We start from the raw sequence: 12,730 nt of genomic DNA on the forward strand, positions 1-12,730 counted from the left end.
TGTCCATTCTCAAATGATCTAATTCACACACAAATAAAGTGTTTTTAAAGAGGCTAACATGTCAGATGAGCTGCTGTAGACAGCCGCAATGCACCTGAAGTGTGCAAACCCTTTACACCCGCACGTGTGCACATGTAACAATCATTCCCTTCTTTTTAAAACATGTTTGGCGAGGGAGGAAAAGCAGGTGTTTCTGGTTTTTTCTATAGGGCGGGGTAAGAGTTCCCGGTCGAATTTCTTCTCTGCATAATGTATTTATTTGGGGGTGGGGGTTGCGACCCTCCCAGACTGCCGCACGTGACACCGCGCACCAGGCGCTGTATCCTTAACGTACAGTGCGCCGCGGAGCAAAATGGAGAATTAAAACGTATCCGCGTAGGACCTCCGCATCGCCAACACACACACAACCCCGGTGTCCGGTACGAAACGCGCGTGTTCGTGAATCGTGACCCGAGTCGCGGTGCTCGACGTGACTCGGTTCGCCGGGTCGTGCGTGGAAGAAACCGAAAGCTCCACCTCGGTTTGTCTTAAAATGGCAGCGGGAGGTTGCACTCCATCTCCTTCCGGCAGGAGATGCAGCGAAAGCCACGCCCACTTCCTCGTGTGACGTCATCGGTTTCTCGCCCGACATGGGGAAGAGAGGAGAAAAAAAATCAAGCCGACCAGCAACTGCCAGCTTGGCCGGACCGAGCCGGCTCTCGCCTCGTGCCGGGTCGTTTTGATTCCTGTGTATTTTGTTGTCCATTTTTCTTTTTTTTCTTTAACAAAAAACAAAACAAAAACCCGGTGACAAACAGAGGAGATGAGGGGACTCCTGCCGTTTTACCGGGGCGCGTGCACCCTAAGTAACCGTCAATCCAGACGAAAAGCTGGGATTGTCGGTTCTCGGTGCGGGTTTTGCGGAACTCAGTCTCACGGCAAGGTACGGTTCGTGCTGCCGCTGCAGCGGAAACGCAACGCGTTGTTCACGAGGCTTTGCAGCTGGTTCTTGATTTTTTTCGGGGGGTTTTGTTAATGTGCTTTTACCGAGACGTTGCATTCAACGTTGCATGCAACGTTGCATGCAACTTTCTCAGTTGCGGCAGAGATGAAGATAACAACATGGGTTTCTGACATCAGGGATGTAACTAGTATACTATGTGATCCCCCCCCCCCTCCCTCCATTAGAATAACAATGTGCGGATACATTGTGTTTGTTTTCCGCCCCCAGTAACCGCAAAAAAACTGACAAGAAATAACCTTTTACATTCTCTGTTATGGATGCATTTCAGATTATTTGTAATATGCCAAAAAATATAACCATATATATATATGACTGGCTGATATACAGCTTTACTGCTGTGTCACCGCTGGATTCCTATGGTGCTGTGTCACCATGGGAATCTCACTATGGACTCTGTGGCTGACCCAAATGCTGGCAACAACAACAAAAAAGGGCCCACATTATGTCATACTCTAGAGTCACTGAGATGTCATTAGAAACACACAAATCGATGTTGCGTGGAAGCAATATTCATAGACGTGCATTTAAGTCATTTTATTCAGACATTTTTTAATGTAGAAATGAAGCCTTTGATTCTGTGGAAGGTTAAACATTCTCACAATTGATTATATTTCACTATCGGCCAATTTCACCCTAAAAGCATTCGTATTTACCAGGCATCAGTTATCGTCCTTCCTACACCTTGTTTATTTCTACATGTAACAAAAAAATGCATTGAAAGCCTTCTCTCCAGTTTGGCTGATTAACATGTCGTCGTTGTTGTTGTTGTTGTTGTCGTCGTCCTTTCCTTCTCCAGCCGCAGCCTCGCTTCGGGCTGCTGTTCGACATCGACGGCGTGCTGGTCCGAGGAAGGCAGCCGATCCCCGCCGCCAAGAAGGCGTTCGAAAAGCTGGTCGACTCTCGGGGACGATTCGTGGTGCCGGTGGTTTTCGTCACGAATGCGGGGAACTGCCTCCGACAAACCAAAGCGGACCAGCTCGCTCACATCCTGGGAATACCTGTGAGTTATCGAATCCCCCCCCCCGCACCCCCACCCTGTCAACTTGACCTCTTCTCACCCTTGCATCTAATTTCCAGATTACACAGGATCAAGTCATCCTGTCCCACAGCCCCCTGAGGATGTTCAAGAAGTTTCATGACAAGTGTGTGCTGGTGTCCGGACAGGGACCCGTCCTGGAAATTGCAAAAAAGTATCCGTTAAAAATCTTGCTTATTATTCTGTTTTTTCTGTTTTTTTTGTTGCAAATCCATCAAATTAAGTGTGCGTGACCCGCTCGGCGTTGGCCCTTGACACCCCCTTTTGTCTCCAGCGTGGGTTTCAATAACGTGATCAGCGTGGACATGCTGAGGGAAGCGTTCCCGCTGCTGGACATGGTGGATCACAACCGGAGGCCCAAGCTGCCAGTGAGACGGCGGGGGGGAGGGGCGGGGTTTGGACGTCTGGACGTCAGTAATAACTCAAACGTCACACTTCAGTCGTACACGGCGTGTTTATTAGCTTCTCCTCTTTTCGTTGCAGTCCAATCCCGTCGGCAACCTTCCTAAGGTCGAAGGTGAGAACCTCGCGGCTCACTGGCATCGTCGTTTTTTTTTTTTTAGACCTGCAGGTTAAAGCTGACGGCAATATATATATATATATTTTTTTCATTTCGTTCCACACGCTCAGCCGTGGTCCTGTTCGGGGAGCCCATTCGATGGGAGACCCACCTGCAGCTGATCGTTGACATTTTGTTGACCAACGGTAACCTGAGCAGTGTTCACCAACCCCAGAAGGTGCCCCACCTCCCCCTGCTGGCCTGCAACATGGACCTCATGTGGATGGCCGAGACCCACTCTCCACGGTACACCCCCACCGCAGAGACACAACAACAACAACAACAACAAAAAGAGAAGGATTTCATTTATTAACGGCCGGATTATAACTGTCCCCTTTTTTGTCTTCGGTTCGAGGTTTGGCCACGGGACGTTTCTCGTGTGCCTGGAGAACATCTACAAGAAGATAACGGGTCGGAACCTGAAGTACGAGGCGCTCATGGGGAAACCCAGTGAGCTGACCTACCACTTCGCAGAGTACCTCATCAGAAGCCAGGCCACGCAGAGGCAGTGGAAGCTTCCCGTCACGTCCCTTTACGCTATCGGGTGAGGCGCCACGTTTGTTTTTAAAAACACACCGTGTTGCAAATATAGTTCATAGCATATATATGACCTATGGAAGCAATGTGACCCCCATGGTGAGAATCCATGTGCACTCTGATGACAATGCATGTAAGTAATGAAAAGAGGTACTGGATACTAAAACTGAGGTGACCTGACTTTTATTTATTAAACATTTTTTTTACTAACATTTTAACTTTATTTGTAACTTCAGCAACAACAGAAGTGCTGAGGTGTTGCGCAATCATCTGATGAGAAGAGTCGCGTGAAAAAACACAGAAGTCCTCTCTTTCAAAAAAAAAAAAGTTAAACCTTCCTCTCAGAACTCACAAGTTTTACTTCAGTTTTTTCCTCACGATGGTGTTTCATGCCTTTCGTTCCTTCCACCCGTGTGGAGATGTCGTCCTCGACCGGCGCCCCGAGTAATCTCTTCCCCCTTCTCCGCCCTCAGGGATAACCTCATGACGGACATCTATGGTGCCAATCTATACAACCGCTACCTGGAGGAGAGAGTTGCCGTAAAGAGCGCCCAGACCGTCGCTCACATGGGCGCCGCCGCCGCCGCGGTGGAAGCGAGCGTCAACCTGTGGGAGAGCGAGCTGGCGCTGCCCTCCGCCACGTCCTGCAAGTCCATCCTGGTCTGCACGGGGGTCTACAACCCCAACGCGGAGGTGCCGCCCGACGCCAGCCACTGCATCAAAGAGACGGTGTTCCACGGGCACCGGGACTTCCGGTTCGACCCGGCGCTGGTGGAGCCCGACCACGTCGTGCAGGACGTGGCGGAGGCCGTCGAGCGCATCCTGGAGCTGGAGAAGTTGGAGCCTCGGTAGAGTCGAGTGTGATTCTGTGTGTGTGTGTTGGGGGGGGGGGAGCATTAGAGTGGGGGTGCCGCCCGACCCCGTGGACATTGTTCAATCAACGTTGACACATTCTGGGTCAGTGTCTAACCGTTCAACATTGGAGGGGAAGAAAGAAAGAAAACGTGTGAACTGTTACACTCAACCGCTCTTCTATATTGTTTTTGTGATCGTCTTTAAGTACCTCTGTTTTCATTAAGGAAACTTTTAAGAAACTGCCTTATTTAGACCCGACTAAGTATTTTTTTAGTCATCTTATAGATAATTGCAACTATCCTGAAATAATTCTATATTTATTTACAAGATTTGACCAGTGTTTTTAAGAAGCGTATTCAGATCATAACTGGTGCCGTTTTATTCTCAAGGTGACTTTTTATCATTGTATTTTTAGTCATTTGTTAACGTTGTTTATCCTGTGCAATCTATGCATGACGATGAGAGTAATGCTGTAAAAACAGCTGTTCGGCGTGCAGTCGGCCTCTCGTCCTCTGAGTGATGTCCGTCTGCATTGTGTCTTCTCGTTGTGACCGCCTTGAGTATTTGCACATATCAGAGACTTTGATCTTTGTTCAATGTTACCATATCTTCCTGCCATAACTTGTTGATTATAAATGTAGAAATTCATTTTGTATGCCTTTTTAAATGATAACTCCAGTAAGACGTTTAAAAAAATACAAGCACAATGGCTTTTATCGCTATACATATTTCATAATTTGTGGTATTTTTCTCATTGTAAATACATTCTAACGTCAGAAAAATATAAGAAACCGGTTCCACGTGTTGCGCAAACTTAGTTCTTTTTAAATGAGAAATGGTGGACCGCTTATCAGAGATGGCCGCGGCGTTGATCTCTATAGATCCATTTGCTTTTCGGAAGCATAATTATGTTATTTTGCTGCATTAAAGAGTCCTAAAACCTGGAAATGAGTTCCCTCGTCTTGTTTATTTTAATATTGTTTTTTGGTTTGCTGCCTGAAAGGAGCACAAGATATTTTCTCATTATGTTCTCCAATATAAAATACGTCGTTAAATACCACCCTCTCGTGATTTTTGAAGTTTTACACATCTGACAAATTCATATACAATCTGCAGAGCAGAACGGCTGAGCTGGAACAAAGCCTGTGAAACATTGTTACCTTCGCATTGAAAATGCCGGAAGGTTATGTTTTGATCGCCGTGTATTTATTTATTTATTTATTTATTTGTATGCGTGTTATTCGCAAAACTCAAAAAGTATTGAACCGAATCACATGAAATTTGGTGGGATGATTGTTTATTATCCGGGGACCAGTTGATTAGATTTTGGGATCGATCGGGTCAAAGGTCATGAACAGGTCAAAATCTTTCGCAGAACTCAAAAAGTATTGAACCGAATCGCATGAAATTTGGTGGGATGATTGTTTATTATCCGGGGACCAGTTGATTAGATTTTGGGATCGATCGGGTCAAAGGTCATGAACAGGTCAAAATCTTTTCGCAGAACTCAAAAAGTATTGAACCGAATCGCATGAAATTTGGTGGGATGATTGTTTATTATCCGGGGACCAGTTGACTAGATTTTGGGATCGCTCGGGTCAAAGATCAAGGTCAAAGGTCATGAACAGGTCAAAATGTTCTTGAATCGCATGAAATTTGGTGGGATGATTGGTTATTATCCGGGGACCATTTGATTAGATTTTGGGGTCAAAGGTCAAGGTCATGGAAAGGTCAAACTCTTTTTTTACCATAGCACGATACATTTGTGTCCAATTGGCATGCAACTAATGCCAAAATGTTCATAATTCAATGCCCAATCTTGTGATATGCGAAGGTATGCGCTCTACCGAGTGCCCATTCTAGTTTTATCATGTTTTTGGTCATGATGGTCTTAATAGTTGATATCTTCCCTGTGCCTCAAAGTTATATACATACATATATATATATATATACACATATATATGTATACATATATATGTATATATATTATATACGTATATATATGTATACATATATATATAAATATAAAAATATGGCTTTTAAATTGCAAAGTATATATTACACACAGACACCCTTTTTAAATGAAAGTTCTCGACGTGTTGGTTTGAAAAATATGTAACACAATAGTGAACAACACCCTTTAAAAAAAAAAAGGGTACTTTTAGGCCTTGGTGAACGGTGGGGGGGGGCGTAATATTGTAAGAGGAAATAAGTACATGAAAGAATGACAAATAATGATAATCTCCACATTACACGTTGAGCTGCACATCCACCGAGCCCTCAACAACAATGGGCTCCTCCACCCTCCCACCTCTCTCTGTGACGACTGACCAGGTGAGAAGACAGCTGGAGAAACTACTCCAGCGCAGAGCTGAAGGTCCTGATGGCATCAGCCCCAGGGTCCTAAAGACCTGCGCCACCCAGCTGTCTGGTGTCCTGCAGCACCTCTTCAACCTCAGCCTGAGGCTGGGGGAAGTCCCGGTGCTGTGGAAGACGTCGTGCCTGGTCCCTGTCCCAAAGAAGTCAACACCATCTGGCCTCAACGACTACCGACCGGTCGCCCTCACCTCCCATGTGATGAAGGTGCTGGAGAGGCTGGTCTTGGCCCACCTCCGGCCGCAGGTGAAATCATCGCTGGACCCTCTGCAATCTGCTTACCAGCCTCATGTGGGAGTGGACGACGCCATCATCTACCTGCTGCAACGAGCTCAGTCGCACCTGGATGGAACCGGTGTCTCTGTGAGAGTCACTTTCTTTGACTTCTCCAGTGCATTTAACACCATCCAGCCACTGCTGCTGAGTGAGAAGCTGCGGTGGCCGTGTGGACGCGTCCACCATCTCCTGGATCACTGACTACCTCACAGGCAGACCACAGTTTGTCAGAATGGGCGTGTGCTGTCTGGAACGGTGGTCAGTGATGTTGAGCCCCACAGGAACTGTTCTGTCTCCTTCCTCTTCACCCTGTACACCAGTGACTTCCAGTACAACACGGAGTCATGCCATCTGCAGAAGTACTCTGATGACTCTGCAGTGGTCGGGTGTATTAGGGATGGACGGGAGGAGGAGTACAGGGCAGTGGTGAGTGACTTTGTAAAGTGGGCGATGAGAACCACCTGCGGCTGAACGTGGCCAAGACCAGAGAGATGGTGGTGGACTTCAGGAGGAAGGCGACAGCTCCTACACCTCTGAGTGTCCTGGGAGTGGACGTGGACATGGTGGAGGAGTACAAGTACCTGGGCGTCTCCATCGACAGCCGACTGAACTGGAAGGCCAACATCAACGCTGTGTACAAGAAGGGGATGAGTCGACTCTTTTCCTGAGAAAGCTTCGATCCTTCAACGTGTGCAGCAAGATGCTGGAGTTATTCTACCAGTCGGTTGTGGCCAGTGTGCTGCACTTTGCCATTGTCTGCTGGGGAGCAGCATCGAGCCGGTGACACCAGCCGTCTTAACAAACTGGTTAGGAAGGCTGGCTCCATCATCGGCTGCCAGCTGGAGCACCTGGAACAGGTGGTGGAGAGGAGGACGTTGAAGAAACTTGTGTCCATATTGGACAACCCGGACCACCCTCTCCACCACCTCCTACAGGGACAGAGGAGGACTTTCTCCAGACGTCTCCTCACGCTCCGCTGCCACAAGGACAGATACAGGAGAACATTCCTGCCGACGGCTATGAGGCTCTACAACAGATCACCTCTTGCCAGACCATAGTGCAATAATAACTTAATATTTATACTATGTTGATCTGCACTTCACACATTTCATTTGTTTGCACTACACACATACACACACATTTCATTTCATCTGCACATATACACACACTTTGCTTTTTGCACACTGTCTATATTTAATATTTTTGTATTTGATTTGATTTGTTATTGGTGTTGTGTGTTGTGTATGCATGTGTGTTGTATATGTACATATATATTTTGTTTTGTATTTTACTTTGTATACTTCTATATCTTTCATCCCTGTTTCTTATATTTTGTGTTTTTTTAATTATTCTTGTGTGTTTGGTTTATTGGTGCTGCTACTGTCACGACAAATTTCCCCTTGGGGATTAATAAAGTATATATCTATCTATCTATCTATTATTCATAACACCTGGATGCATTCCCATGCCGAACCACATATACCATCTGTCCAGGGTTTTCTGGATCTCTCCCTGGGCCTTCTCATTTCGGTGGCTTATACCCACGAGCTCATTCTTTTAGCCCCTATCCAAAGCTCATGGCCGTAAATAAGGGTTGGAATGTGGAAGTGCTGGTTTATTGAACTCCTTCGCTTGGTGCAGCGACCCGGAGGGGAGATTCAATCCATCATTTTACCCGGCAGAGAACCGTGGCCTCAGACTTGGAGGTGCTGGATCTCATCTCGACCACTCCTCAAACAGCAAACCGCAGGAGGTCACGACCTTCTGCAGGAACCGGCAGAACCACCACATCGCAACAGAACCACCGTCATCTGCAAAGAGCCGAAAGGCCGTTCTAAAGGTCCTCAAACCCGACGCTCTGCTCCCTTCACCGGCGCCTTGGAATCCGGGGATGGCTGAGCAGCGATGCTATTGGATGTTATTAAAATGGCATAATATATAGCACATAATAAAAATGGTATAAACATTGGCGGCGCTTTAAAATGATTTTATGATTTAAAAGATGTCAGAAGCATCCTATAAAAAAATGACATTGTATTCCCCCAAAAAAGTGTTGATATGGTGTGCAACAAGGAGCCATAAGTCACAGTCTGTCATTAAAATGTTATAGTATAGTATCTCATGAACAAAATCACAAACAAATGGCTGTGTGGTATGCCAAGAAAGTAATAACAGTTATATACCATACTATAGTATGACATTATAATTTTTACGGCATACTATACGATAACATTCTTTATTGGCTTCTCTTGAAATGTGTCTAGCATACTATATACTATGGCATGTTTATAATTACTATATCATGACGTGCTATATTACATTACATTTTAAATTGTTAGAATAAATGCATTCAACCATGAGAGTATATTATGACATTTTTCACAGCATACTATACTATGATATTTTCTATGACATTGTAAATACAATTTTAAAAAATATTTTACATGGAATTTTTCGTAATATATTCATGGTACATTTCCATGGCATGTACACATATAAATATTACATTTATTATGAAGGGAATGTATACTGGGACATTACTAGAAGACACTTTATATCATCATTCATTGAATAGAGTAATATATAAATCATTTTATGATTTATGTATTACTCTATTCACATTTTTACAGTATACTATAATATGATATTATATATTTATAATGAAAATATTTAATTATGTCGGGCACCTGAGGGGACACCATCCCTGTATTTCCAGCGCATGTCAACCGACTGTGCACACGGCTCAGTATACTGCGCATGCGCACAGGGGACACCGCTTTACAGTTTTCCTCCAGCTTTTCTCTTTTTCACACTTCCGCATTACACTCATGATTTAAACCGCCCAGACCGGAAGCGAGCGAAAAGAGGCGGTAGCGAGACTTGGCGGAGATGGTTGGAGAATAAAAGCGTGACCACTTCCGGTTTTCAAAATAAGGTTTGAACAAATCTAAAAACATGCACCTATGCAAATAACATGCATTGGTTTATGGGTCACAAGACACACGTTAACGCTGTCCGTCATCAGTTAAAGTGAAATGAGCTCTTAAGAATGAGGGAAGAACGTTATTAATTGTTTTTTGTTTTGCTGGTGAAATAAGAAAGTAATTCCTGACGACTGATTCATTTAAATTGAGGACATCTGGCACCACATAGAGCGATAATATTATGCTTTTTTTCGGGTGCATATTTTTATACAACAATATATTTACTGATCTATGTTTACATGCATTACCAAAACACTTCTATATCAAAGAAGATGTCTCCATAATTCCAGACCATGCTTGTCATCATATCGTCAATCGTGGATATGCGTAATGTGATTTTTATTTTGCCCTAATGTGTTTTAAATAGTCAAAATTACATTATGGAGATCTGGAATGTTTTTCATCTTGGCTCAAGGTATAACTATCGTAGCAATTGGATTTTCTGAAATGGGAAAAGTAATAATTATACTGCCGTTATCCAGGATGTTGATTCTAGATATTTAAAAAAGTATCTAAAAATGACAATTTTGAAAAGGATATTGATTTTTGACTTTGTATAATTAAATGACAGATTTCTGCAAGATATTCAGTCTAGCTAATAAATGGTCAAACATACACTTTTTATGGAATTCAAAACGTTTTAAATGTTGTTTTTGACTAGTGCAGTCAAAGAATATTGTCTTGGATATCTTACCAACACCTTGACATAATCATGATGGTGGCACTGAAAGGGTCCATTCTTCTGTAACCGACAGAACCGTGAAGATTACTTTCTCCAAGTTATGCACCGTCTCTTTTCTTTTGAAAAGTAGCTCATTCCTCTTGTGAGAGTCCTGCAGGACCGTATACAGCATGAATTCTATAGACTGATGAATATTTAGGCCACTACATTTAAAAGCCAAAATAGCCTTTTATATTTTCTAATATTAGTGTATGCTCTGCCTAAAATTAATGAAATGTCACAGATGAGCATCAGGTTGCTTTGTAAGAAACCCAGAAGAAGTCTCAGGACACATGGCGTTATCAGTTTAGCATTTAAAACTATTACAAAAACAACTTTATTTTCCACTTGTAGTGTTATTCCAGTGCAGCAGGCCTCTCAGATAGCCTTTATCTTCCCACAGTGCTTCTTGTGCAACGTGTCCAGTACTTGCGGCAGTAACTCCATGTCGCCGAGTGTCTTTTCTACGTCCCGTGCACAAGTGACGGACTCCCCGCCGACCTCTGACCCCGCCGACCTCCTCCTGTGCTTGGGCCTCCGCGAGCGCAGACGCTCGGCCTCGATTCCCGAATGCCTCTCGTGTATGCACAGCGTGACGGTGGACATTTTGGCCAGCCTCACGCTCCACAGAAGCAGACCGATGAGGCAGCAGAGCATCCCCGCCACCGCGGCGTCATAAGCGCCGCCGGCGCAGCCTCCACAGGAGGAGAAGTAGTCGTCGCCGAGGTCAGCGACGGCTCTCCGGGCCACGGCGCTCGGACCGGCGCAGGTGGGCTCCGCGGAGACGACGTCCCTGTTCCTTAGCAACCAGCTCCTCAGGTACTGGATCCCGCAGTCGCAGTGGAAAGGGTTCCCGGACAGCGAGACCTTCTTCAGGCCGACCAGTCCGTCAAAGAGGCCCGGAGGCACCGAGGTGAGCCGGTTGTCCTGCGCGTGCAGCTCCGTGGCGTCCGACGGCAGACCGCGAGGCAGCTCCACGAGGTTCAAGGAGCTGCAGTTGACCCGCAGGCCGGAGGGCGCGAGGGCCGAACACAGGCAGGGTTGACCCGTAGCGCGAGAGCCCAGCGTGGCCCAGACGAGGAAAACGGCGACGCTTAAATCCCGGAGCATCCTGCAGGGTGAGGAATGAAAGGTTATTCATTTTCTGCACTGCAACATCCTGTTTGCATGGATATGTCTATATGCATGTCGATATATTGCTGTGATCTAATCAAATATTTCTCTTTTTATATTATTGTCTGTCACTCTTTTATGTTGCATGTCTGAAACTTTGTTTAATTTGCTACTGCTGTCTCTCGGCCAAGAGGAAACATGTTTAACCCCAGTGAGGCTTTTCCTGGTTAAATACATTTTGTGTATAAGAACAAGACTAACTCACATTTTGTAAAACTCTAGAATCTTTAATTAATTGTTGATGCCAAATACATCTATGAGGTGAAATATATTCATTATCTCTGTGGATCCTTAAGACAAATGTATAAATAAAAAGGAATACAAACCTTTTAAAGTGAAACCAACCTGGAAGTTATTCCTTGCGGTGCCAGTCATCCCAAAAAATGGAATGACATGTTCAGGGTGTCCGACGTGTCATTAAACAGAATACTGGTCGGTGTGAGGAACACACCGGCAACTCTGCGCTGTTATGGCGCATTTGACGTGAAGGAAATGCATCTGCTGAGGAGATAAGAGTTTATCTCTTCCACACAGTGGTACCGAAGCTCTCTCTCTCTCACACCCACACACACACACACACACACACATATATATATATATATATATAAATAAATGTGTATATATATAAATATATAAAAGTATGAATAAATATACGTATATGTAAAAATAAAATAAAAATGTGTAAATAGAAATATATATATATGGTTCTCCTGCTTTTCCAAAACAGGACATACAAATATGCCACACACACACACATGTATATATATATATATATATAAATTAGTAAACGTATATATATATGAATAAATAAAAGTATGAATAAATATATGTATATGTAAAAATAAAAAATAAAATAAAAATGTGTAAATATAAATAAATATATATATGGTACTCCTGCTTTTCCAAAACAGGACATACAAATATGCCACACACATATATGTATATATATATATATATAAATAAGTAAACGTATATATATATATATATATGAATGAATAAAAGTATGAATAAATATATGTATATGTAAAAATAAAAAATAAAATAAAAATGTGTAAATATAAATAAATATATATATATATATATGGTTCTCCTGCTTTTCCAAAACAGGACATCAAAATATGCCACACACACATAAATGTATATATATATATATATATAAATAAGTAAACGTATATATATATATATATGAATAAATACAAGTATGAATAAA

General features: G+C 43.7%; 2 protein-coding genes across 3 annotated transcripts; one reads left to right on the forward strand and one right to left on the reverse strand.

Annotated features, from left to right (window-relative positions):
- The first annotated feature begins 430 nt into the window (after window positions 1–430).
- LOC130199048 (haloacid dehalogenase-like hydrolase domain-containing 5) lies at window positions 431–4,938 on the forward strand. The gene is made up of 8 exons (XM_056422232.1): window positions 431–922; window positions 1,800–2,003; window positions 2,081–2,193; window positions 2,314–2,407; window positions 2,523–2,556; window positions 2,670–2,844; window positions 2,954–3,142; window positions 3,609–4,938. The coding sequence occupies exons 1-8, from the start codon at window positions 803–805 to the stop codon at window positions 3,985–3,987; spliced, it is 1,308 nt and encodes a 435-aa protein (XP_056278207.1). The 5' UTR covers window positions 431–802; the 3' UTR covers window positions 3,988–4,938.
- Window positions 4,939–8,523: 3,585 nt separating this feature from the next.
- Window positions 8,524–11,968, reverse strand: gp9 (glycoprotein IX (platelet)). 2 transcript variants are annotated; one of them, XM_056422239.1, is made up of 2 exons: window positions 11,866–11,968; window positions 8,524–11,458 (listed from the first exon to the last, which is right to left on the reverse strand). In XM_056422239.1, the coding sequence occupies exon 2, from the start codon at window positions 11,455–11,457 to the stop codon at window positions 10,726–10,728; it is 732 nt and encodes a 243-aa protein (XP_056278214.1). In that variant the 5' UTR covers window position 11,458; window positions 11,866–11,968; the 3' UTR covers window positions 8,524–10,725. The 2 variants fall into 2 exon arrangements, with proteins under 2 accessions (XP_056278214.1, XP_056278213.1); XM_056422238.1 differs by having other exon boundaries at window positions 11,847–11,968.
- Window positions 11,969–12,730: the final 762 nt, after the last annotated feature.

This window comes from Pseudoliparis swirei, chromosome 9 (assembly GCF_029220125.1).
Source record: "Pseudoliparis swirei isolate HS2019 ecotype Mariana Trench chromosome 9, NWPU_hadal_v1, whole genome shotgun sequence".
In the NCBI taxonomy this organism is placed as follows: domain Eukaryota; kingdom Metazoa; phylum Chordata; class Actinopteri; order Perciformes; family Liparidae; genus Pseudoliparis; species Pseudoliparis swirei.